At 26.0% G+C, this 26,748-nt stretch overlaps 2 protein-coding genes and 2 long non-coding RNA genes across 5 annotated transcripts in view; 3 read left to right on the forward strand and 1 right to left on the reverse strand.

The window, feature by feature from the left end:
- The first annotated feature begins 149 nt into the window (after positions 1–149).
- LOC122852337 (dnaJ homolog subfamily C member 3) lies at positions 150–3,287 on the forward strand. The gene is made up of 4 exons (XM_044152097.1): positions 150–620; positions 763–873; positions 1,001–1,529; positions 1,614–3,287. Exons 1-4 carry the CDS (start codon positions 572–574, stop codon positions 2,368–2,370), a joined length of 1,446 nt encoding a protein of 481 aa, XP_044008032.1. The 5' UTR covers positions 150–571; the 3' UTR covers positions 2,371–3,287.
- A 196-nt stretch (positions 3,288–3,483) lies between these two features.
- LOC122852367 lies at positions 3,484–5,414 on the forward strand. Its single transcript, XR_006373809.1, has 4 exons — positions 3,484–3,713; positions 4,635–4,744; positions 4,922–5,124; positions 5,325–5,414. It is a non-coding gene; the product is annotated as an uncharacterized LOC122852367 (long non-coding RNA).
- A 60-nt stretch (positions 5,415–5,474) lies between these two features.
- The window catches only part of LOC122852368, a 79,179-nt gene continuing 57,905 nt past the window's right edge, over positions 5,475–26,748 (forward strand). The window contains exon 1 of the long non-coding RNA XR_006373810.1: positions 5,475–5,500. This is a non-coding gene — a long non-coding RNA (uncharacterized LOC122852368). The remainder of the gene's footprint in view (positions 5,501–26,748) is intronic.
- LOC122852324 (zinc finger MIZ domain-containing protein 1) lies at positions 6,201–22,621 on the reverse strand. 2 transcript variants are annotated; one of them, XM_044152069.1, is made up of 8 exons: positions 21,724–22,621; positions 12,268–12,460; positions 10,962–12,150; positions 10,340–10,878; positions 10,088–10,230; positions 9,499–10,006; positions 9,177–9,410; positions 6,201–9,086 (listed from the first exon to the last, which is right to left on the reverse strand). In XM_044152069.1, exons 2-8 carry the CDS (start codon positions 12,355–12,357, stop codon positions 8,949–8,951), a joined length of 2,841 nt encoding a protein of 946 aa, XP_044008004.1. In that variant the 5' UTR covers positions 12,358–12,460; positions 21,724–22,621; the 3' UTR covers positions 6,201–8,948. The 2 variants fall into 2 exon arrangements, with proteins under 2 accessions (XP_044008004.1, XP_044008005.1); XM_044152070.1 differs by lacking the exon at positions 21,724–22,621 and having other exon boundaries at positions 12,256–12,348.

The raw sequence follows: 26,748 nt of genomic DNA on the forward strand, positions 1-26,748 counted from the left end.
GATCACTGAATTATGAATTATTATAAATTTTCAAGTAGACCGATATAATAATTCTGCCATTTAACGTGACGTGAAAACTCAGTCTCTCTCTCCTGTTCTCTCTGTCTCTCTCCCCTCTCTCTCAATGATGATGAGTCAAAACATGAACATTGAGGGAGCCACTGTATGGATGATGATTGTTTTCCTACCCCCCGTCCCGTTTTTTTTTGTTGTATATAAAAAAAAATAAAAATAAATAAATAAATAAAGTTGTGGTTGATAGCCGCTAGATGGTTTTAATTCAACCAGCTGTCGAGGAATATGAGAGAGTGTGTTGGACCAATCACATAAGACCACGATCGCAATGGTGGTGTTATCTATAATTGTGTGGATTTTATTTATATGTATAAGAAACACACACAGAAACAGTTTATTGTTAAACCCATAAAAAGTCATTCGATTTTTTTTATATATATTATTGAAATTATTATTAAAATTTGAAATAGAACATTTGTTTTGAATAGCTCAATTTTGATGTTTTAGTTTTTTTTTAAATTTATTTTACATTATAATTAATCATAATTAATTAATAATGTTTCATTGCGGATTGTTATTGGTGTTGCTGAATTTATCACCGGACGGTGAGTTTTTATTTTTGTTCTAACCTGTGCAATTTTTTTTTAAATTTAATTTAATTTTGTTTTTTATTTTAAATATTTAATAATTAAATTAATTATTTTTTTAAGCAGCTATTGTTGATAATATTTTGTTTGTAAATTTTAGTTGGTGGTAGTGTGTCACAAAAAGAAGTTGATAAACATCTGGATTTAGGAAGGGACTTTTTGGCAAAAGGACAATTTCGTGATGCATTGACACATTATCATGCTGCTATTGGTAATTTTAAAATTATTTTTATTTATTATGTTTGTTGTGGTTTTTTTATGATTGACCTTGAGTAAAATGTGTTGACGTGGTTCATAATTGTGTCATGATAATAATAAATTAATTTTTGATAATTTAGATGGTGATCCAAATAATTATTTAACATATTATAAACGTGGAACAGTATTTTTGGCACTTGGTAAAGCAAAACAAGCATCACAAGATTGGCAAAAAGTATTACAATTAAAATCAGATTTTACACCAGCAAGACTTCAACGTGCACATGTTTTATTAAAACAAGCAGAATTTAATGAAGCTGAAAATGAATATATAAATGTATTAAATTTTGAAATTAATAATCAAGAAGCAAATGATGGTCTTGCTAAAACTCGTCAAGCAAAATATGATTATGATGATTTTGAATTAATGGTACAAAATCAAGATTATCATGGTGCTATTGATTTATTAACAAAAATTATTGAAGTATGTCCTTGGTCAGTTAAATTACGTGAACTAAGAGCTGATTTTTATATTGATTATCATGATGATATTACAAGTGCCATATCAGATATACGTTTTACAACAAAATTAGTATCTGATAATACAAATGGATATTATAAACTTTCATCAATGCTTTATCGTCTTGGAAATGTTGAGGATGCACTAAAGTAATTATTATTATTTTTTATTATTATTAAAATTAAAAATACTATGAATAAATAAAATAATATTGTGGTTTGTTTTTTTTACAGAGAAATTCGTGAATGTTTAAAACTTGATCAAGATCACAAACCCTGTTCAGAACTTTATAAGAAAATTAAAAAAATATATAAAAATATAAATGATGCATCAAAAGCTGAAGAATTACGTGATTATAATAAATGTATTAATTCAGCAAAATCATTATTAAATTTAGAAAAAGATATGGAAAATGTTAGATATCATGGTTATCATAGTATTTGTAAATGTGCTAAAGATACTGATACAACATTATCAATTAAAAATTGTCTTGAAGCTGTTAAAATAAAAAAAGATGAAGATATACTTATTGATACTGCTGAAGCATATTTATCAGCTGAACTTTATGATGATGCTATTAGAACATTAAATGATGCATTAAAAATTGATTCTGGTAATGTTAAAATTAAAGAAATGTTACAAAAAGCACAACAACGACAAAAAATGTCAGAAAGTAGAGATTATTATAAAATACTTGGTGTTTCAAGAAGTGCAACAAAACGTGAAATAATAAAAGCATATAGAAAAGCTGCACAAAAATGGCATCCAGATAATTTTCAAGAAGGTAATGAAAAAAAACAAGCTGAAAAAAAATTTATTGATATTGCTGCTGCCAAAGAAGTACTGACTGATCAAGAAAAAAGAGCTAAATTTGATCGTGGTGAAGATCCACTTGATCCTGAATCTGGTAAACATTCAGGTTTCAATCCCTTCCAAGAGTTCCATCAATTTCAAGGCTCACCCTTCCAATTCAAATTTCACTTCAACTAGGAACCAATAAATAAATATATAAATAAATACATATATATATATTATTATTATTTTTTTTCAATTTTTAGGAATTATGAATGCAATTTGTTTACAACAAATTTGCTTAACCAGATTTTTTACAATTTGAAAAAAGAAAAAACATAAAAAATAAATTTAAGAAATAAAAAAAAAAAAAGAAAAGAATAGCTAGTTAGTATATTGGCTTTTGTATATATTTTTAGAATGAAAAGAATTATTATCTCTTTTTTTTTTTTTTTTTTTCATCTTACTTGATTCAATTTTATGTCATTTAATGACTGTTATTATTTTTGCTCACAATTTATGCGAATAAACTAATTGTTAATATATATATATATTTTTTTTTTTTGTGCAATTTAATTCTAAAAACAAAATTGTACTTTCATATCACATATCATTCAGATTTTTGTTGATACTTTAATTGAATTATTTTTTATTAAAAAATATAATTTTTTTTATCATTTGATCCTACATGAATTCAACGTCAAATGTACAGACTAACAATTACTTATCATCAATCTTAAAAAGGATAAAAATATTATAAATCTCAAAACAATAAATATGTATATTTTGTTTATTAATTTGTTTTATTTTTTTTCATATTGAACTTCCGTGAAAGTTAGTTTTTATAAATAAAAATAAATAATGTACGAATTAGAAAAGTTGCTTTTTTGGAGAGAATTTGTATCGTGTGCTGTGGGCGATTGTTGTTTTTTGTTCAAGTAATATTAATTGTAAATATAATGATAAAATTAATAAATGCCAGAAACGAATGAAAATAAAAACAAGTATGATTGATTATAATAAATAATTTATCAATGTTTATAAATATTATTGTGAAATCAGCACAATAATTTTCCAATGGTCATAATAATTTTAATAAATAATCATAAATTAAATTATTATTAAATTCTTTTTAAAAATAAAATTAAAATATAAACAATAATATCATTGTTACTAATTAATTATAATTATTTTTATTCATCTTTGTTTATAATAATTATTGTTGACATATCGAAATTTGAAATTTTATTCGATCATGCGCAATAGAATTGTTAGCGGCCATTTTGTTACAGTGCTGTTGCTCGGCTGTGCTCGACAATGCTCGGCTAATTTACAACTCTGCCCCCCGCAATCTAGAACAATCTAGAATCCACAACTCTGCGGGGGGCACGATCAGTTGTGCACTTGACTTTGTAAAGAGAGGACGTTATTTTTTTGTGAGCTCCTGTTTTTTCTGGAATTTTCGATGGCTTGGGGTCCCGGTTGGGTTTGAGCTTCGACGACAATTAACACTTTTTTTTTGTAATCCCGCTGCATTTATGGTATTGTGTCATTTCATTATTCATTTTTATTATTTAATTCATATCAAAAAATAAATTTTCAATATTCATTTTCATCAATTATTTTATGTATCATAATTATCATTTATGGCGTCGCTTTTTGTGTCGGCAAAATGGCCGACGTATTCAGTTGAAAATTTATTTTTTGTTTCTCATTTAATGCGACATATATTTTTCATACATAATATTATTTTTTTTATTATTATTTATTTCGTTGCGTTGTTTTTTTATTATTTTAATCGTCTGCTGATGTTGATTAAACAACTCGAAAAATTTTACGTTGCAACGGCATCGGCAATGACGCCATTTTTCGTCATTGTCGGTGTCCCTCAATAATCGGCGTCCCTTTGCGTTTTACTGTTTAACCCGATTTTATTGTTTTTTTTCCAACAAATATTGAGTAATATTCGGCGAAATATATCTATGTCGATATCAATGCGTTAATTTTTTTTTCTATTTTATAAAACTATTCATCGTTTTTTTTTTTTTTTCATTTCGTCAGATGATGGCCATTATTGATTTTTTCTTGTTTCTTTTTTTTTTTTTTCCATTTCCGAGAAATTAATTTCTGGTAGGAGGCGATCGTTACTATTATTGCCCCTTCTTTCTTTTTTTTTCTCTCCTTTTTTTTTTTTTTCCCTTCCAGAGAAATTTTTCTGGTAGATGGCGACCATGTTTGATGTTGTCGTCCACCATCTTCGATAAAAAAGCGCGCCTTTTTCACAGCTTATTCAAATTCTGTTTTTGAACAAAATTGATAAATTTATAAAGATTGATTTTTTTAAAAATTCAATATTTATTAAAATGATTAACAATAATATATCTTTATTATTGATAATAATTATTTATTGATCTTTATTTTTTTTCTGTAATTAATTTATAATTTTTATTTTATTTCAAAAGTTGCTGTCATTTTTTTGGGGATTTGTTCAATTATGACGACACTACTAATGTTTATTGAGGCTTATTGAGAGTTTGAGACTACGTGGGATTTTTCTCAAAGGTGCTCAAAGGTATTTGGTACTTTTTTGTTTTTAATATTTTTTTTTAAATTCAATATTGATTGATATTGTTAAAAATAATATATCTTTATTTTTGATAATACTAGTTATTATTTTTTTAAAAAAAATAATTTATTGACTTTTATTTTTTTACTGTAATTAATTTATAATTTTTATTTTTTTCTAAAGTTTGTTATCATTAATTTTGGGCATTATATGCTGATATTACTGATGAATTGGCTATTGAGAGTTTATATACTACGTTGGATTTTACTTTGGTGCTCACTGGTGTTGGTTACATGAATTTGTTGAAACATCCCACTTTACCAGCAGAAAAAGTGATGAGTTCGCTTATTGAGACTATGTAGGATTTTACTCCAAGGTGTTCAAAGGTATTTAATACTTTTTTTTTTTTTGAACAATACTGATAAATTAAAAAAAAATTATTTTTTTAAATACAATATTAATTAATATTGTTGAAAATAATATATTTTCATTTTCGATAATGTTAATTAATATTTTTTTTAAATAATTACTTGTTGATTTTAATTTTTTCTGTATTTAAAATTTATATTTTTTTTTCTTTTCAAAGTTTGCTGTGATCTATTCAATTATGATGATATTACTGATGAATTAAGCTTATTGAGAGTTTGATACTACGTGTGATTTTACTCAAAGCTGCTCACTGGCGTTGCTGATACATCCCACCTTACCAGCAGGAAAAGTTATGAATTGGCTTTGAATACTACGTGGGATTTCCCTCAAAAGGTATTTGACTACGTAAATTGTTAAAGAAAATCCCACCTTACCAGCAGGAAAAGTGCATATAAAGAAACTTCGTTATTTTAAAGAATTTCATGATTAATATATTCTTTAAAATTTCGTGTTTCGTTTTCCTCTTATATATTTTTTATTTATAAGACTTGTCAAATTCATTTTGATCGTTTTTTAAATATTTAAATAATTGCAAACCAGAGCGAATGGTAATAGTTGATTGATCAAAATGAATGCATCAAGCTGTCTATCTCAAACAGAGTAGACGGCGGTGAATAGGATAGGATGTTTATTTCTTTTCAGCAATGCTTTTCCCTGTTTAGAGTTATTCTAGATTTATTTTTTCTATATAGTTTTAATCATTCTTTCTAATGCACTTTTCCATTAATTATATAACTCCAGCTTAAAGCTGAATAATAAGTTTTTAAATAATTTTTTTTATTCAATATATATTTTTTTTAATTGCAACTCAAAGCGCAGTATCCATTATAAAATATAATTCAAATGAAAAATTTGAGTATTTTTTTTCAATTAAATTTTAATTATCTATCAAGGAAAATAAATATAAACCCATATAATTTTTTAATTTTTTTTATTTAATAATAATTATCCAGGAAGCATTTTTTTTTTTTTTTTCTTCGTGTTCTGCTCTTAAATAATATATAAATCGCATCTCTCGTATTAAAATTTCTCAGGTAAATATGTAACCAATAACACTATTATTCGTATGTTTATTGCGTACATGTTTTTTTATTTTTTATTTTTGAATAAAACGAGCCAAAGACCCCATCAGTAATAAAGAAGACAAAAAACTTGCGGGGATCAAAGAATTTCTTTTTTGCCCAGCTGCATTTTTATTATTCTTCTACTGAAAAAAATAAAAAAACTAATAATAATAATAAATAAAAAATAACACCTGCATTGTCCCTTTGATCCTTTGTAGAATATTGATTGGTGCAGATTGTTAAATTTAAATTATAACGACAGTCAAACATCTGTCCACATAGTACAATATATTTAGGTCCCTAAAAATCCTCGTCAACAGTCTCCATTTTTTCATTTTTCAATAAATATATATCATAAAATTAAAAATATTTAAATTAAAAATTTATTTTTAAATGGTCTTAGAGGATTGATGAGACCTGTTTTTGTTATCAATTTTTTTTTTTTTTTTTAAATAATATTAGGTATAGTCGATAGTTATTGCCTATTAATGGTTATCAATGAAAAATAAATTTTTGTCAAATTTACAATTGCCAAAATAATTTTGATTAAATAATTTTTTAATACAAAATAATTGTTTTAAAAAATAACATGTATAAATTTTTTTTAAAAAGAAATGTTATTTTATTAAAATTTATTTTGTTGATAATTATTTAGTCCATATTATTATGTTTAAAGTTTAATTTGACAAAAATTATTTTTATGATATTGTCACTATTATCATACACAATATTTAATCATCAAAATTTTGAAGCTTACATTTTCAATAAACTTTATCTAATTATTTTTTTTTTATTTATTTTATTTATTCATAGGAAGTTAGGTATTTATTATAGGTAAAATTACTCAGGCCCGGATTATTCAGTTTTTTTTTTTTACTGCTGTAAAGCCTCATGCACACAAAAAAATTTTCTTTTTGTTTTTAAATTTAATTTATATATTTTCATTGAACTAGGATAAATTATTTTTATACGTCACCTGTATAATTTGGTTCTGTGAAATAATAATTAAGATATATATTTTAGCTTTTTTTTTTTTTTTTTTTATTTATTATTAATATTATTATTATTATTTCATTTACTCTTGTGTTTTATTTTATTATTATTATTTTATTATTTTTTTTATCATCTTTTGTTTGCTTATAACTGGTTAATAATAATTTTTACTTGCCATTTTTTTTCTTAAATTATTAATTTATGTTTTATAGTTACTGTCCGTTGACAATACTTATTTATTTTTTTTTTTAAATCTTATCATTTTGTGTATTATTATTATTTTTGCTATTTACAAGTAATATACAATATTTTTTTTTTGTTGCTTTTTTTTCTTGCTTATAATGTAAATTGTAATAAGAAAACTTTTCTCGTTTGTTTTTTTTTAAAAGTAAAGTATAATTATAAATAGAAACTTGAATGCGTATTTAACGCGTTTTTTTTTTTATTTCTGTCTTGAACGATTGTGCGTTCTTGTTGCATCGCAAAACCCAGTTTCGGAATATAAATACACTTTTTTTATTTAATTTTTATCATTTGCTTTTATTTGCGGTTTACGATAATGTTGATTTTTTTAAAAATTATTTATAAGCTTTTGAGTTTACTTTATTATTTAATCGCAAAACACGTCACTAATACAGCAAAAAAAAAAAATTCTTCTTTAAAATCACTTTGTCTTCTCCACTGCTGCATTTTTTTTCTATATATATTTTTTTTTTTTTTGAATTTATAATTAAAAAAAAAAAAAAAAAAAAACGAAACAGATAATAAATTGTTTAATTATTTTTATTTTATTTTTTTCATTACAATGACTTCGGCGATTTTGCTTTTAAACAAAACAAAATATCAATAATTTTTTACTCTTTTTTTTTTTTTACTTTTTTTGTTTTTAATCTAGAAAAAAATATATATCGGAAGATTAGCCATTGAATTTATTTTTTTTTAATTTTTCATATTTTCGTATAATATTTTATTTTAACCGTCAATAAAGTTTCTTTTTTAACTTTACATGATTAGAAGAAATGGGCCAACATATCCCAACTTATAAATCTAGAAAAAAAAAAAAAAAAAAACTTATTTACAAAAAAAAAAAAAAAAATTAAAAGACAAACAAATAATAAGTAAAATAAATCTGTACAGTATTTCTTAATTTTTCGATTTTTTAAATTCCTGCGTGAGGATTTTCCATATCATTTCATAAAGAAAAAAAAAAAAAAACATTTCAATTTCTTTTTTTTTAATTATTGAAATTATCAACAAAGCAAAAAACAATGTTCATCTAAATTTCACCAGAAAATTTTTCCTTTTTTTTTTTTTTTTTTCACTTTTGAATCTGGTCATTTAAAAACGCAAAAATAAAATAATTTTTTTTCGCTACTTTTTTTTTTTCGATACATACAAGTAGGGTAATTTATCTAAATCTATTATGCCCTAATAATTGTTCATAGGAATATTACAATTAGAGCTAAAAGGTTTTTTTTTTTGTACCATTTGTTTTAGGTGGAGAGCACCCACAGTGTGACTCCTCTATATTTATATATTTAAAATGTGTTTTAATATTTTATTGTGTTTATTAAATTATTTTATTTATAATTTCCTGTGATTCAACTATTTGTTGATTTTTTCACTGGAATTTTAATCACTTTTGTCCTCGATACCGTTAGGGAGTTATTTGATTTTTTTATTATTTTCATTTCGCATAATTATGGATTTTTTATTTGAAAAATTTAATCAAAGAACGCTAAAATGTCATCATTTGATGATGGATTTCCACTACTTGCACCACTGCTTGGTGGTGTATTAAGATCTGGTGGATCCAAGTATGATAATAATTCCATTGGATCAACAACATTATCAGGCAAAAGCTAGGGAAAAAAAAATTAAATTAATATTATTAATTTGAATGTTAGATATTAATTGCGAATATATTATTAAATATTGTTAAGTAAACTTACATTTAATGCTTCTTGTCCGGTTCCTTCACCAGCAATAACAGCCGCTGGATCAAAATTAAGATCTGAGGGTATTTCATTTGTGTCATTATTAATATTTGTACTGCCATTGCCCGATGTATTATGACCGCTTGTTGATTCTTGTGATGCTGGTGGTACACTTGGTGGTCCACTATTACCACCACCAGGTGTATGAGGTGTATGAGGTGTGTGAGGTGTATGAGGAGTATGTGGCATCTAAAATTAATTAAAATAGATTATTAATAATCAATAGAATACTTAGAAAAACAATTAGAAAAATTAATATAAGTTTAATAATATTAACCTGATCATTTAGTGTTTTTTCCATGGCATTTAATGGATCAAGTGAATTAACAGAATCACTTAGATGCGATAGAGGACCAGCCCCATTACTATAATCATTATTACCAGCACTACCACTTATTGTATTTATATCATAACTACCACCTGATGTATTACGATGATTAATACTATTATTTGGATATGTATGTGTATTATTTATCATTGAACCACTAACAATACTGTTCATATCAGGTGGTATATAAGGACTCATAACTTGATTCATATCCCAATTATTATTCATTGTTGGCATATGCATACTACCAGGTGACATTGCCTTTGTCATACTGTAACATTGTCTTTGTTTATTTTCACTATCATCTTCTGTTTTAATAATTATTTGGTTTCTTGTTGGTTTCCATTTTGCTGCTGAATCTATCGTTATTTCTTCAATGTCTGGACTATTAACTGTTGTTGTTAATACACTCCACATGTATTGATCAACTTCAAGTCCTTCTAATTGTGCTGGTTTTCTATATATAATTTAATTTATTTATATTAATAATTGAAATATATATTTTATTTATTTATATTAAAAAAATAATTCAACTTACGTGCAAATTGGACATCTCCAATTACCACGTTCACAATTTAATTGAAGATATGATTCCAAATCAAAACAGCCTATGTGTTTACAGTCATGTCCTCTTGCTGGTAGTGTGATACGTTTAAATGTTATTGGACACTTTAATGAAACCTGATAAATTAAAAAATAAACAAATTTTATTACAATTATTCTATTGTCAATTAATTAATTAATTAATTAACTAATTAATTGTTTTTTATTATTATTATAAATAAATTACCTTTAATGCTGTTTGTTCAACAACATCCTTTTCCGTTTGTAAACCATTAATATTATTAACTGGCATTGAATTAAAATTTCTTTTAATTTTTGTAACACAATGTTCAGCACCAAGTAAACGTTTACGTAATAATCCATGTAATACACTACGTACACTTGGTCTATGTACTAATTGAAGTACAAATAAATGTGAACAACAACATGCTGATACAGTTATTTGAATTGTATTTCTACCAGATTGGCATACATCTTTGAGGTAAAGTGGCTTATGGGACGTTTTATTTTCACCTCTATCAATAACAAGAGGTGTTGCATTAACAGATACTTGTACACTTGCTGGCCAATTTGTATTCATTTGTCTGTCTTCATGATGAAAACATTTTAATTGTAATTCCAAATCAGATCGCCAAACAAGTGTTTGATGTACTGTTGATTTTAATTGAAATACATGATTACTAACAGCTAAATTGTGCTGTAGACGAAAAGGTGGAAGTATTACACCATCCCGAACGGGGAATGTTAATCTCAATTCATCATCTTCTAGAAAAAAAAATATTAAAATTTAAATTATTAGTTTTAGTTTTTTTTTTAAATTAAAAATAAAATTTTATTAAAATATTTACTTTGAATGTTGACTGGTTGTTTAATGTCACTAAAGTTTGGTTTAATGTCACTAAAGTTTGGTTTAATATCCGGATTTGGACTTATATAAGGTGCCATACTAGTTGCTGGTGTAAGTGGTGGCGTGGGATTTCCAGGAATTGGACTGTGTTGATAATTCATATTTCCTGTACCAGCAGTTCTCATGCCAGGTACTTCCTGTTGATACTGTTGTTGTTGTTGCTGTTGATTTTGTTGCTGTTGTTGTTGCTGTTGACTTTGTTGTTGATGATGTTGATGGTGTTGTTGTTGTTGTTGTTGTTGACTTTGTTGGTGATGATGATGATGTTGTTGTTGATTTTGTTGATGATGTTGTTGTACTTGTTGTGGATTTTGTTGTTGATGTTGAGGTGTTGGATAGGTTGATGGATTAACATAGCCACTATTATTTGGCTGATGTCCAACAAATTGATTACCAGGTACTGGATTAATTTGTTGTGATATATTGACTTGTCCAGCTCCATTTGTTCCATAATACTGATTTGTTTGTGATGCTTGTGGATTATATGATGGTGCAGTTTGTCTCATATTGGTCCCTCTAATCATATTGCTTGGTGGAAATGATTGACTCATTGCTTGTACTTGTTGATACTGTGGATGAAAATTTGGTCTGGATGATGGATAATTATTTTGATAATGATTTGGCATATTTCCATAGCCTGGTTGCATTGTTGATGGATTTTGTGTTAAATATGGATTTTGTTGTTGACGTTTTTGTGCCATATGCATAGCACCACTTGGATATGGTGCTAGCCTACGTGGATAACCTTGTTGTTGTTGTTGCTGTTGTTGTTGTTGTTGTTGTTGCTGTTGTGGTGATGGTTGTGATTGTGGTTGTCCTTGCATTTGCATTTTTGCCATTTGCATTGAATTTTGTGAGGCCATCATACTATTTATATTCATATTGCTTGACATATTTGTCATTGTATTCATTTGTGTCATACCATTCATACCACTCATACTATTCATTTGACCCATTGATATTGGATTCATGTTCATTCCGTTCATATTATTCATTGAATTCATTGCATGTACTGGGCCCATTGACGACATATTATTATAATTATTCATACCGACTGGGCCCATACCAGTCATTGGACCACGTTGACCGTAACCCGTATTATAAGATTGATGATGGCTCATTCCATGACTCTGTAAATACAATTTAAAAAAAATTATAATTTATCTTTCTCATTAATTTAAAAAATTAAAAACAATTTTTATTTTTTATTTATAAAATATATATTACAATAATACCTAGCTACGAACCTGATTGAATTGAGCTGGGATGTCCTGGCGGTCCTGCATGGCCACCACGCAAGCAGTTGCGGTGGCCGTTGCGGTGGCAGCTGCCACCATCGCCGCGGTACTAAACCCTCGAATACCACCCCCAATTTGGGGCGGCACCTCGCAAGACACCCCGGATGATGAAAGTCTTTTATTTCAACCCTTCAACGTATTTCTGTAATTCATAAAAAAAAACACATTTTCATTAAAGTTATTATGAAAGTTTTATATATATTTTATTATTTTATTTAAAAAATTAAAAAAAGAACAAAAAAATCATCAAAGCAATAGAAAAATAGAGTATGAAAAATATAGAAAAAAAAAATTTCGATTTCCGGAGTAGGCATGAATAAAGAATAGAAAAAAAAAAGGAATGTGGCATATTTTCTATTGGTAAAGATTATTTTTCTCTCTCTCTCTTTTTCTTTTATTTTGAAATATAAATGACGAAAATTTTTGAGTTCTTTCGAGAACTAAAAAATTTTTTCTTCCCAGCTGGTTGACGAAAGTTGCGCTAGCAATATATATGCTCGTTGGTTTCTCTTCACCCTGTCGAATAGGGCCCATTGCTTTTCTGTGGGAAATGCACGTGCTCACTATTCACACAGGCGTATAATACACAAAACTGTATCCCAAACAAACTATACCTTTACTGGCTATGTATTATACCTTTTCCTTTGGATCGCACGCATCGTTGAATATTATTTTTTTTAAACATACATTTTATTATATTTTTTTAAAAATTTTTTATTATACATTAATATATATTTGAAATATAAAAAATATAATTTTACGTAAGTATAATAAAAAATTTCTTAGAAGACTTAAAAAATCATTAAAATAAAATAATAAATTTGTTAATAATTTATTTCTAAAATTAAATTTACATATTGATAAAAAACAACCCCCAAATAAATTTCATATATGAATATATTAAGTGTGTTGTATAAACGACAAAACATTGATAAAGAACAAAGGGTAGTTCAATACTCGAACATTTACTAGCTGACGTCATCCATACCGCCCTCTTTCCCCCAAAAAAAATAAAAAAAAAAATTCTTTTCTCAATGCTCTAGTCTAGCCTCCGTTTGTTCTGTTGAGTCTCCCCTGTTTGCAACCCCTCCGCTGACAGACTCTCTTTTTTTTTCTATTTTTTTATTTCTTCTTTTTTTGCCTCCCTTCTATCCTTTCTACTGCCCTTCTCATTGCTAGAACTCTCTCTTTTTTATATTTTTATTTCTCTCGTCAACTCGTCTCTTCTCGGCGTCGTCGCGGCGCCCAACTACACATACACGCAACAAACAAACTACCACTACCATAAAATTTCTATTCTCGGATGTCAATATTTCGTCAACTAGAGAAGCTATGAGAAGCTCAACAAAGGGGATGACCTCGAGAGGGTAAGGCCTTTCGTCCGTGGGAGAAAATCCTGTGAATTATTGTTGTCGATGACACAAGCCACCCTGTTATATTATTTTGTATATTATATTTTTATATGTGTTCAACAAGGATAAACTGTAGTATCGATTGTGCGTTGACAATTTAACATTTGCAATAATGCAATTTTATTTTTTTCTTGTTCATTATTTCATGGGATTTACCCCACGTGAATTGAAAAAGAAAAAGTAAAAAAAAAAAATTGTTTTAAATCAATTTTAGGGGTAATAATTGATAAATTATAAAAGTTATTGATTTTTTATTATTTAAATTGACTGATTGCTTAAAAATACAGATAATAATAATATATACTCAATGAATATTTTTTTTTATTAAATATTTATACGCCTCGTTAGCGAGGCTGTTCATCGTAACCTTCATAACTAAAATATCGTATAATAAAATTGACCTTCAAAATCAACGAATATTAACCTCTATATAATAAAATCATTAAAAAGTTAAATAAATAAAAAAAAGAACACTCAATTGAGTTATTAAATTATTTAGAATTTATTTTTCTTTTAAATAGTGACATGAGTTTAATTAAATGTGTGGATAAACAGTGGTCAGAATAATGGTTGACTTATACCCCTTAATAGAGAGACAATAAAATAAACATTAAATGCCATTGGTCTGTGTAATAGTTAACCTCGTATTTTAATCGAGCGTTTTCAACACGAAAACTTGTACCAGTTAGTATGTATATAAATTTTCCATGTATTTGTGTATTTATATAAAAAAAAAAAAGGATAAAACATAAGTATAGTCAGACAAATTCGAGTCGTGTGGCACCCACCGTGACTTTGTGTTTAGAACCTCTAAAATTAGCGGTAACACTCACGCATCATTTTTCCCCTTCTATAAAACAGATACCGACGATCCAACTTTAGATAAAATTTTAGAGACATGCATATATTATTCATTCATTTAAGAAAAATATAAATAATAAAAACAAAAATTAAATGAATAATCTTCTAAATTAAATTTATTAAGTTATAAACTATCTCTAAATCTTTTCTATATTAAGAAATTAATTCTCTGAAATTTTCAATTCTTGTTAATTTAATACTATTAATCTTAAAAATACAATAGAATTTTTTAATATTTCTAAATTATTTTTAGTATAGCATCTTATCTTTTTTTAGAGGAAACCAATTGATTTTTATTTGGTTTCCGTTTATATTTATATATATTAAATATTATAACTCATTTTTGTTCAAAAAAAATGCCACAAATGTGCCACAAAAATAACAGCTTAACCTCTGTGTTATTTTTCTATTCCCCGTCTCTTGTATATATTCATCTCCGCCCTCTTTTGCCCCATTCGAACTTTGGCATATTGAGGGGTTTATGAGAGGGAGCATAAAGTGAGTGCCACTTTTTCTATTCCCCTCTTTATTCCCCTTTATTTTACCCTCAATATTCTGCCACCTTTTTTCTTTTTTTATATATTCCTTCATGATGATGATGATGATGATGATTATGATGATGATGCGCGCGTCGAATATATTCAGACCAAAATACTTGGACTTTTGTTCACAACACGTGTTGCACACGGGGTCTTTTTCTCTTTTACACTTACTCATTTTATTCAACATCTCTTTTACAACTTTATATATGGAACGGAAATAACATCTGCTTCAGAGGGCCAATTCAAAACTTAAAATTTTCCCGCAAACAGTAGTAAATGTTTAAAAAAAAAAACCTCAAAGAAATAAACAAATATTTAAATATAAAATTTTCACCTATTTTTTTAATATTCTTCATGGACATAAATTGTTTTTTCCTATTTCAAATAAATCCATTGACAATAAAATACTATTTTTAATTACAAAAATATATATTTAATATTTTTAATTATATATTATATATATGATCAAAAGTATTACGTAATCAATTGTGGAACATAATAATGTGTTTAAATATTGCGTCAGGTATCATGTTGCTATAAAACAATGCAAGTTTATATATGGAGATAAATCAATACAATACTAATTAAAACAGCATCACTCAAAGATTTATAAATAAATAAATAAATAAAATTTTCTACATCATCAAGTCGAGGCCAAATTAAATATGAATCATTATATATTTTATTATTTCAAGTATTAAATATAAATATATATAAATTTAAACTTGTTAAATAACAATTTTATTATTGTTATACTATTTTGTATATATTAAAATTTTTAAATTTAATATATAAACGTATTAATTCGTTGAAAAACGATAAAAGATTTTGACCTCGTGCGCACAAGGAGTACCGTTGTTACTCGTCACCGTTGCTTCGTCGTTTCGGTTCGGTTCTTGGGCCAAACTGTAATATATTTTTTTTTTTTATTTCATTTGAAGTGTATATAAGATATATAAAAATTTTCGAATATATATGCGTACAAGTATGTAAAATAAAATGAGTATTTGAAACAACATCTCTCCTTCTTTTTCTCTAAAATTATTTGATCATTTTATTTCTTTTTTTAATATATTTTTTTTCCTCACTTAGTTTGAAGTTTTATTTAACTCTTTATTATAATCATTTGGCCTCGAATACCCGATACGTGGAATAATCTTATATATATGTTTATGAAAAAATATAAACACATATATATTTGAAAATAAAATATACAACGCATTAAAAATTGACCGATATATATGATTGTTACGATAATATATTGAGTCGTTATTATATATATATATATGTTATCATGTATATATGATTAAATGTCGCTGATTCAATGTTCAACCTTATACCACTTTGCCTGGCTTTACTTTAGCGTGTAAGTCGTAGCTTAATGTACATACATTTTGTACTAAAAATAGTCGGTTATTTCGATGAGGCGAATCCGAGGCAAAACTTACGTATATACACTCAAACCACAACAGTATATAGCTGCTAATAAAATTTTTTTTTTTTATTAAAAACAGATTTATTTCTTGACTTTTTTCTTTTTTTTTTTTTTTTTAAATAATCAATAATGATTTTTGATTAAGCACAAAAAGCTTTCATAATATAATTTTTGTATTTGTTTTTTCTTTTAAATTACATAAAATTTTGTTTTACTTTACTTCAAGTATATATATGCGGTATTAAAATGTCTATAGAGTATATATACTGGCTGTTTATGTAGTTAAAACTAGAGTTGATTTTATTGATGTTACAGTTAACTGTAAAGAAAAAAAAGTTAAAAGACAATAAGTTAATATTACAGTAAAGTCTATTAACTTTTAATATATTTTATTTATTTATTTATAATAAAATTTTTTAGTTTTATTATAATTCAATGGTTGACAGGCTGTTAATTCAATGATTGGGGATTCTTATTTGATGCTTTTGAGTGGCCGGAAATGAGCCAAATACATACACACTTTCATACGACATACACAAGTATATAAGCTCGATAATTGTGGTTGGTTTCAAAATGCGGCGTTTCATTTCTCTACTATCGAGAACAACAGGCCTCGCCTTTGAATTTTATGCGTTTTTTTTTTTATTTTAATTTTTTTTTATATACTCGTTGCTTTCTTCTTTCGTGTATATAATATGTATACTTCGATCTTTGTCTCTCCTTTTATTTATATCATTATTATGAATATTTTTTTTTTTTTTTTATTATATCAGTTAGTTTACTCTCCCCCCCTGCATCCCCCGTTGTGTATTCCATAGTAAATGACAAAAGAATCACTCGTTTGTCGTATGAAGTTCGGGAGAAAGTTGTTGGGTTAAGCTGATTGGATGAATGATGAAATCACGGAAGCTCAGACCAATCATCGTTTGTTGTTACTTTCCCAGAGTACGCTTAACCCCTTGACCGTTATATAAATCTTTCATTATTAATTTCAATCTCTACAATGTATAACAATTTTCTTATAATTTTACTAAATACTTTCTAATGGTTTTTTCATTTAAAACAAGGTTTTTTACAATACAAGGAAATACATATACTTCCAATGATTAAATTTGCCGCGTGTTTTTTGAAATATTTCGAGAGGAATTTTAAAAAAAAATTTATCAATGAACATATGAATATACAAGTTCTTTACTTGGCTTAACCCAATTTATAATTTTTTAATTTATGTTGAATTAAATTTGATAAAGTGTGCAATTGATAAAAATACACAGTGAATGATTGTTTTTGATATTTAAAATATATTAATTAGAGGAAAAAAAATTTAAAAGGCAATGTTGCCAGTTGATCAGTTTTTCGTATTTTAAACCAAATGTTTACATCTCGATAACTCGTGTATTCTTGAAAAACGCAGTAAAAAAATATATAAAATATTGAAGAAGAAAAAAAAAAAAAAAAGTGCGTTGCGAGGTCGATATTTTTCTGAGGACACAAGTCCAGTCTCTTCATTATGTAACGCAAATACAATTATAAAAATTTAATTGCGTCTTACCTTGGGTACAAAGTATATGTATATTAAACAAAAAAAAATAATAATAATAATAAAAAGAAATTAAAAATGAGACGAGAAATGAAATTAAAAATATAAAAAGAAGACTCACGAAAGACTTATATTTACCCTTATTCTTTGACAATGAATACGTCATCCCTAAGCGACATATAAAAGTAAGGTGGTATATCCTTGACTCGAAACGAATCTCCGTGAAATTTAAATTTTGCGTTGCGGCCTTTTTTTTTTTCCATTCGTGCTATCACGAAGTTTATACGAGAATATTTATTGCATAATTGAGTTATAAATTTCGTTACCATTCTTTTTTTTTTCCTTTTTTATTTCCACTTTTTAATCTAATCATTTTAAACCAAAATATATATACTTATTATATCTAAAAATAAATATCAACTGAGTCAACTATTTGTGTTAAATTATGTTTTTTTTTTTTAAACAAATTTTTATTTACTTTTATATGAAAAATGAAATAATAATGTAAATAAAAATTAAATTGTCTGATGACTAGCCGATATCATCATCAGAATATATTATTATTACTATTATTTTCTCATGATCTCTAAATTTTTTGTATTTTTTTCTCGTCAAAATATTTAATAGTCAGTGATGCATGTCACGATGGTTTTCGTCGGGGGCCACTTTAACGGTCTATCAACCGCGACAAAATACACATACACGTTATTTAAATTTAAGGACATATCAAGGACACTTTTTTTAGTTCGATGGTAAAAAAAAACTCATGAAAAAAAATATTGATAAACAAAAATAATAGACGTCTAGTCACGTGAAAATTAAATAAGTTTTTTAAATTTGAATTTTTTATTCCCGCGTGCTTGCAAGCTCGACGCACAAGTGCTGCGCTCATTTGACGAAAAACTCGGAAGTATATTTATATATCGAAAGTATAATAATCTACTGTCAACATATAAATAAAAAAATTATAATTTTCCATCACCTTAATTTTCATTGGTTACAATATATATAGTTTAAAGTGAAAGTTTTATATATATTCCCCATCAATGCATTCACTCTTCATGGGAACTAGATCAAAGACAATTTTATTATTTTATTTATTTATTTATATTTTTTTCTCATTATCATTTCCTATATTTAATTTATTTTACATACATCCTAACAATATCAAGTTGTGTTCTATTTATTTTCTTTTTTTTACTTTTAATTTTATATATTTTATTTAAAATTTATTATTTTTTTTCAAATTTAATTTTCGATAAAATAGTAGTTTAAATTTAAAAAAAAAGAAAAAAAGATATGATAATTATACATGAATATATTGCTGACAAATTGGCATATATAATTAATGTAAAAAAACGACTAAATGATTGTGTATAATCCGTATTATCAGTACGCGGAAATCGAGGATGATAAGTAAAATAAAAATATATATATACTGCAGACAATGAAAAAAAAAAAAAAAGAAATAAAAAAAATATAATAATAACATGGAAAATGTTAAGCAAAGAGTGTTGGTTAAAATTGCTTAGAATTAAACAAGTAACGATAAGGTTCTTCGGGTGTTCTCGTATTGATTCGTCTTGTTATCGCCCGAGGACATACGAAGTGACGCGTCTTTTCAAGCTTGCATGCAGCAAGTTTTTAAAAATATCATTTTATTTTTTTCAACTATGCATTAAAATTGTATTAATTAAATACAACTAAAACACGATATATTTAAAAATACATTTTTAATATTTCTAATCAATATAAATAGCTTATTTTTTTACATATTTTTACAATGTAAATTTAAAAAACTGCAAGGAGCTTATAATCCTTATTTTTCTACTTGAAATTTTATTGGATAAAATTGAAGGGAATAAAAAAACGACTCGAATATAATTTTGTCGGTTAATTGTATATCGATAACATTTGATTACTCAATGATCAGTATCAGATAAATTAATTGGTGTAATTACAACTTGTCATACCTTATTCGATTAGCTAAAACAAGTTTTCTAGAAAAAAAAAAATAAAAAATAAACGTACGTTGTATAAACTTTCGATAACTCATTTTCTACAATGAAAACAATTTTCTTTTTCAATAAATATTTCGATTTAAATATTAATTAATCATTGTAAATATAACAAGATAAAAAAATTATTTAAATTTATCATTGCATTTAGTGTTATTAAATTTATAAGATAATTAAATGCGTATAATAAATTATAATCGAAGATTAAAAATTTGATATAATCCGACACATTTTTTGACACATCTTTTAAAACAATCACATATTGTGAAATCATTTTTCACAGCCGGCTACATTTACCGCCAAGCATTTAAACATATTTATTCTTATCTTTTTCAAATACAAATACGAAATTTATATTTCAAAATTTACAAACAATCTCTTTATTAAAATATCAGTTATTTAATTATTTATTATTTTCTTATTGTAAATTTTAAAAAGCAAAATAAAATTCAATTTAGAAAACAAAATATATTAAATCAATTAAAATTTACTAGAAACTCATAAATTTTTATAATTTTATATTTGACGTGTTTATTTGTGTCAGTGTGATTGTAAAAGTTAACAAGGAAAAACAATAATAAATACAGTGATATAAAAATCATGATAATCATGATGTTTATTTTTGTTTATCCTTATTTCGATTGTAACTGATAAGTCTCGATCTTATATTGATAAGAGTATTAAAAATTTCCTTTTAGATAATTCAAAATAAGTCAAATGAGTTCAATAATTGAAAATTTAATTTATCATTTATTTAAAACACTTATCTAGCTTCTATGAAAATTCATATTTTCATTTTAAATATTTTTTTTGTTTTCTATTTTAATCTATAATCGACAAAAAAAAAAAAAACATAAATAATTTAATTTTAATAATCTTTTATAATTTCATAAATCAATCAATTTCTTTATCAATGTAGTTTCAATTTAAATTAAAGTTCGAACAATCGATAAAATATAACAAATCAATATAACGAAAAATAAAAAAAAATAAACAAATTATTAAATTTTTTATGATTTTATTTAAATTTAATAATAAAATTATTTGAAATCATAATTTTTTTTAAAATTAATGTAAATTAATTCAATTGATTTATTAATTTCTTGTTTTTTTTTTTTTTTAATGATTGTTCTACTTTAAAAACGATAAATACATGAAAATAAAAAAAAAAAAAAAAACTAATTACTGATAATGTTTAATTTTTTTTTCTGTTAAAGAAAAAAAGAAAAACAATAAATTAAAAGTTACTTAAGTAATAGTTTGTATTTAGTTAGGAGTGTGTTGATGTGTAATTTTTTTTTTTTTATTTTTATTATAATTTACATGTGCACTCTCGTGGCAAGTTGACAAAGTTGCTTTAAACACACAACAAATGGCAGTGTCAACCGGCTAGATGCTTTCGCGGCTCGTTATGTCACTCAATTTAAATACCCCCAACAATTGTTAATAAGACAAAGTTAATAAATAATAAAATAAAATAACCTTGAATTATTTAAAAATTAAAATACGTAAATGAAAATTAAAGAGTAAAATAAAAATAATAATTGTAATGAAATATTTAAAAAACTAGCTTATGAAATATGAGAATCAAGCTCACCTTAAACACGTGAACAGTTGTTTTATTTATCCTCGAGTACTGTCACAAACACGATAACTATTCAGCATGTAATAATCCAAATAAAAATGTGCTCCACTAAACACTCAGTACACAATACTCAATAAATAAAATAAATAACCCAAATAATAAATAACAATCAATATTTTTTTTTTTTTTTTGCTTCACTTAAACTCAGTTATTCACTTAACGTTATTTGAATTAAAAATATATTCACTTGTCTTAATTTATCAACAAGACATTTGTAAATTTACAATCACAAAAAATTTAGTTGATCCAAAAAAAATAATTAAATAATTGTTCAACACGTTATGAATATTTATAAAACAATTTCATATAAATTTGTCCAATTAAAATATATATAATCCTCAATATTGGCTTTCAATGTTTTCATAACTATCATATATATTTATGACAATAATAATTCACAAATAATAATCCATTTAAAATTAAAAATACAGCACAGTTAATTTACAAAAAAAAAAAAAAATTAATAAAAACAACAAAATTACATAAAAATCACTTGGATAAAATAATAAAAGATTAGGTATATTTATTTTTCAAATGTTTTTTTTTTTTTCTATTTTTCAATTGGTTGGATAATCATACAAATAATTAATCATTAATTATAAAATGATAAACTTGAATTATAAGCATACACTCAAATATCCCTGTATTGTTTATTATTAAAAATTAAATTTATAATTAATTTTTGATTATATTCTCGTGGTTGTGTGTTGAGCGTTCAATGTATCTCAGTATACACGGCGTGCTCCCTAAACGGTTGAAAGTAATACTGTCTGATGATAGAGGTTGTTGGAGCCAACGGGCGGCTGGTTTTAAGCATCAAATGCCTGCGGCGTCTGTCTATCCCTGTCCTACCATCTATACCATCGACGTCAACAGTGTATCATCCCCTCTTTATCTCACCTTTATATTCCCCTTAAATTTTCGTCTGCGCGCGTGATTTTCTCCCACTTTATATAATATTTAAACTTGTTTTTTTCATAGCTACATGTAGAGTAGGGATATCATTCGGTTGTTATCGGTAAAATTCGTATGCGCGCGCGATCATTTGACTTGAATTTTTTGAGGGATGAGTGAAAAAAAAAAAAATGTTGAGGGGAAAAAAAAATTCAAAAAACGATAAAAATACAAGTATATATATATGTATTACTATAAAACCAATATGATAGTGCGTGTGGATTGTGAACAGGGTGAAATGTTGTGAGTGTCAGCAAGGTATGGTTGGCTAAAGAGGTGAGAGAGAGAAAAAGGCAAACAGATCGACAGCGTCAGTATTAGAGGGGAAATGAGAGATGAAAAAGACTCAGCGTGGATTCTTTTTAGTCTTCCGACAATCAGAGGGGCAGGTGGGCACAGGGTAGAAAATCAACTGAGGGGTAGTAGTAGTAGTAGTAGTACTAGTCAAAAAAAAAAAAAAAACCATATATGTTTAAATTCGAATGAGATAGAAATATATATTTTTGTGTATTTTTTTAAGGGTCGAAACGAGGACACACATACACAATATATATACACAAACGAGGGTTGTTCTATTTGTATGTATTATATATACTATATGTATATGTACACTACTATGTACTATATAGTTGTAGAATTTAAGTTGGGGGTGGGGATGTTTGACCTGAGTTTCCCCTCCATTCAATCCACGGCCACAATATCGGTTATAATAGCGAGAGCCACTGTTGCCAGATTGTGAATTCTCTGTTACACAGTGTGTATATAGTAAAATTATTATTATATATATATATGTATATACACCGGGTGGCACATTGATGTAGATAATATGCTTGTGTATTTTGTATTTTGAGAATATTGTGTATATGCAATGGTTAGGATGTGACGAGAAGCGTCGTGTGGGTGGAGCTCCAACACCGTATATGAGAGAAAGGTCTACTGGGCGACGATATACATGTATATATATATTGTCTGTTTCATTTTACTCCAATAGTATGGACCTGTTATTATCCTTGTTCTTTTCATTATTTTAACTATTGTACTCCCTCATTTATACATCAGACATAGACATAGACTCTCTTTTACATTTTGTTATATATGTCCACTGGAGATCTTGACGACGTGGACGACTGTAATATACTTTTTTTTTTTTTTTCTTTTTTTTTTCCCCTCAATCTACTAGCTTTTTTTTGAATAAAATTTTAATCAAGCTTTTGGAGCAGACAATTATATTAAGCGCGGGAAAATTTAAGTTTAAAAAATATACCGTCAAATTCAAACTTAGAGCTTTATGATAAATAATTGATTGATTAATTGGTTTTTTATTTGTGCTTTTTAAATTCTTTAGTAATATTTTTGTATATTTTTCCTTATGGTATGTTGATAGTATATGTTCTTGGTATTAAAATAAGTATAGTCATCTCTTATTTATATATTATTTTTTTTTTAATATAAATATTATTTTGTTTTTAATCACACTTCGAGGTAGACCTCGAGTTGAAGGACAATAAAAAAGAAAATGTTTTTGGCTTTCATATAATTTTTTTTTTTTTTTTTCTATATGTATATGCATTTTTTTTTTTTTTTTGAATGTATGTGTGTGTAAACACGTTGAGATGGCACGTGCCATACTAATGAGCTTAACATCACCTTCCGTAAGTTTGTATCTTATAGTTTGATCGCATCATGGATTTTAAAACATATATTAATCCATCTGGGTCATCAAAATGTTAACAAACTGTCATATTAAGTTACCTTATTATTATTTTTAATATAAAATCATTTATGACAGCTGATGATGAATCGTTTACAGCCATATATATATAATTTAAATGTTAAACGTTAATTATTTGTCACAATATATTTAGTGACATTTGTATTTCATTTTTTTCCTTTCAATATTTATTTTTATTGATAAATTTTCATGCATGCCTCAGTGGAGGAAGGGCTGCAGGTTTTAACTGATTACTTGATCATGAACATTCACTATATAACTATAAATTTTATTTTTCACAAGTTTCTGCTAAAAGGGCGCGGTTTGTTTTTTACAATATTCAATGTGTAGATACAACAATCGTTGAATAGTATATATGTATGTTTTATGTCGAAAGCATTTTGTACCTGTTGTGTTTCTTTGTAAAGGTATATGCACCGTGAAAAATATAGTCCAGCAAATATTTCGTCCACTAGAAAAACTCAAGAATTTTAGAAAAGTATAGCTTCATTTAGTTCTTTGAATGACAAAAGATTTCTTTTCCGCCCCTCTAGAAAATATATACTGGTACGAAAACCAGTGTGTCCGAAAAAATATATAAGAAAAAGAAAAAAACATTCGACTTTTCAGGTAGACAGATTGAATAATTTTCCAACACATGGTTGCCACTGTTGTATTATTTCTTTTATCTAAATGTCCGAAAATCTGGTTAACGGAAATGCTATGTCCACTGGTGCCGACAAAATATTATGAGTTTCAAATATTTTACGCTGCACAATAGAAAATAGGAGAAAAATTTATTTTATTTGAAGCTCTAAAAATCTATGTAGTATTTGGGTTGTTCAAAAAAAAAAAAAAAAAACTATATTATACATACTTGCGCATGATTTTCTAAATTTTTGTTGAATTAAAATTTTATAAAAATCAATTCTACTTATTTATTTATTTGCATCGGTATAAATGTGTATCGTGAAAGTGATGAATGTAAAATAATAATTATTTATAATTGTACAAAAATTTATTTATCTATACTACTGCGCAGTTTTATAATTCAATGGGTCTTTTAGTGATGTAAAAGTAGAGATGAATTTCACTGTGTGCGCAAAGTCTGTCACGATTTCACTTTGCTCGCCTTAAAAAAAAAAAAAAAAATTTCAAAATAATAAAACGTCTTAACAACGCCTCTCCTTTGGTATATTTCACCTTCCTCAAAAGAGAGATATTCTCCTGTCGAATTCCGTCACTGCAGATCAGACATAAAAAAAATAAAAAATTCAAAATTAAAGAGTAGGAGAAGAGGAGAATAAAAAAAATGAGTCAAAAATACCTGAAGTAGGTCCTTGACACTCATTCAACTTCCTATAACCTTAAAGTATTTATTCATTTATTGTAAATTATATATTTTTTTTTTTTTAAATTGAAGAAAAAAAAACAATTTACAATTTTTATTTTCATTTTTTATTGGTGTGATGTAAGTCAAACACAGGTGAGGCCGGATTTTATAATTTCAACGATAAGCCCACAGTATAGGTGCATATGAATTGCTAATTTTTATTTGAAAAGAAAAAATATATATTTTATTTTTTCGTTATCAATTGGAACTCTTGGAGCCAATGCTAATCGTTACGGCGAATTATGATTTTTTTTTTTTTTTTTGAATAGCAAGTTTAACAAACATTATATGTGTAATATTTTTTTTTTTTTAAATATATATATATGAGTATATAATGAAACTACTGAGAGTCGTTCAATTGCGTTGTTGCCATAAAGATAAAGTCACTGAGTGTACAATCTTAACCATGACGCACCTCCAGGACGGCGAAGAAGCGAGTCAAGGTCGTGCTCTCGTTATTACAATATTTTTTTCTTCATTTAATTTGTATTTTTTTTTTTTATTTTTATTAATGTTTTTTCCCTTTCGTTATATATTTTTGCCTCTTTTATTTATTAATAATCAGTGTGTAAAAAAGCAAAAACTTGTCGTACAGAATTTTTCCTTGTAAAATAAGAAAAAAAAAAACCGGTAGCCGATTCGTTGTTTGTGAGATTTTAAATTTACTTATTTATAGTTACTTTATGATGGCACAATCTTTTTCATCAAAACGACTCAAAATTCTCACGGTCAACAATGTATTTGCATTGTTAAAAAAATAAAAAAATATATTCATGTTTGCGTGTTTTTATTAAAATATAAATATAAAAAAAATCTTTTAAAATCATTTTATCTATTATATCAGTTTTTAATCAACAGAAATAATTATTATTTTGCAATAAAAATAAATTTTTAATTAAATTATTTTTTTTATTTAAAT

Source organism: Aphidius gifuensis, linkage group LG3 (genome assembly GCF_014905175.1).
Source record: "Aphidius gifuensis isolate YNYX2018 linkage group LG3, ASM1490517v1, whole genome shotgun sequence".
Classification (NCBI taxonomy): domain Eukaryota; kingdom Metazoa; phylum Arthropoda; class Insecta; order Hymenoptera; family Braconidae; genus Aphidius; species Aphidius gifuensis.

Bases quoted from the DNA above. Each gene is read 5' to 3' on its own strand.
- LOC122852324 (XM_044152069.1), bottom strand. From the start codon at position 12,357: ATGGTGGCAGCTGCCACCGCAACGGCCACCGCAACTGCTTGCGTGGTG. The intron at 10,231-10,339 runs GTAATTTATTTA...TTAATTTATCAG, and splicing joins TTGAACAAACAGCATTAAAG to GTTTCATTAAAGTGTCCAAT. The intron at 9,087-9,176 runs GTAAGTTTACTT...TTTTTTCCCTAG, and splicing joins CCGGACAAGAAGCATTAAAT to CTTTTGCCTGATAATGTTGT.
- LOC122852337 (XM_044152097.1), top strand. From the start codon at position 572: ATGTTTCATTGCGGATTGTTATTGGTGTTGCTGAATTTATCACCGGAC. The intron at 621-762 runs GTGAGTTTTTAT...TGTAAATTTTAG, and splicing joins GCTGAATTTATCACCGGACG to TTGGTGGTAGTGTGTCACAA. The intron at 1,530-1,613 runs GTAATTATTATT...TTTTTTTTACAG, and splicing joins AATGTTGAGGATGCACTAAA to AGAAATTCGTGAATGTTTAA.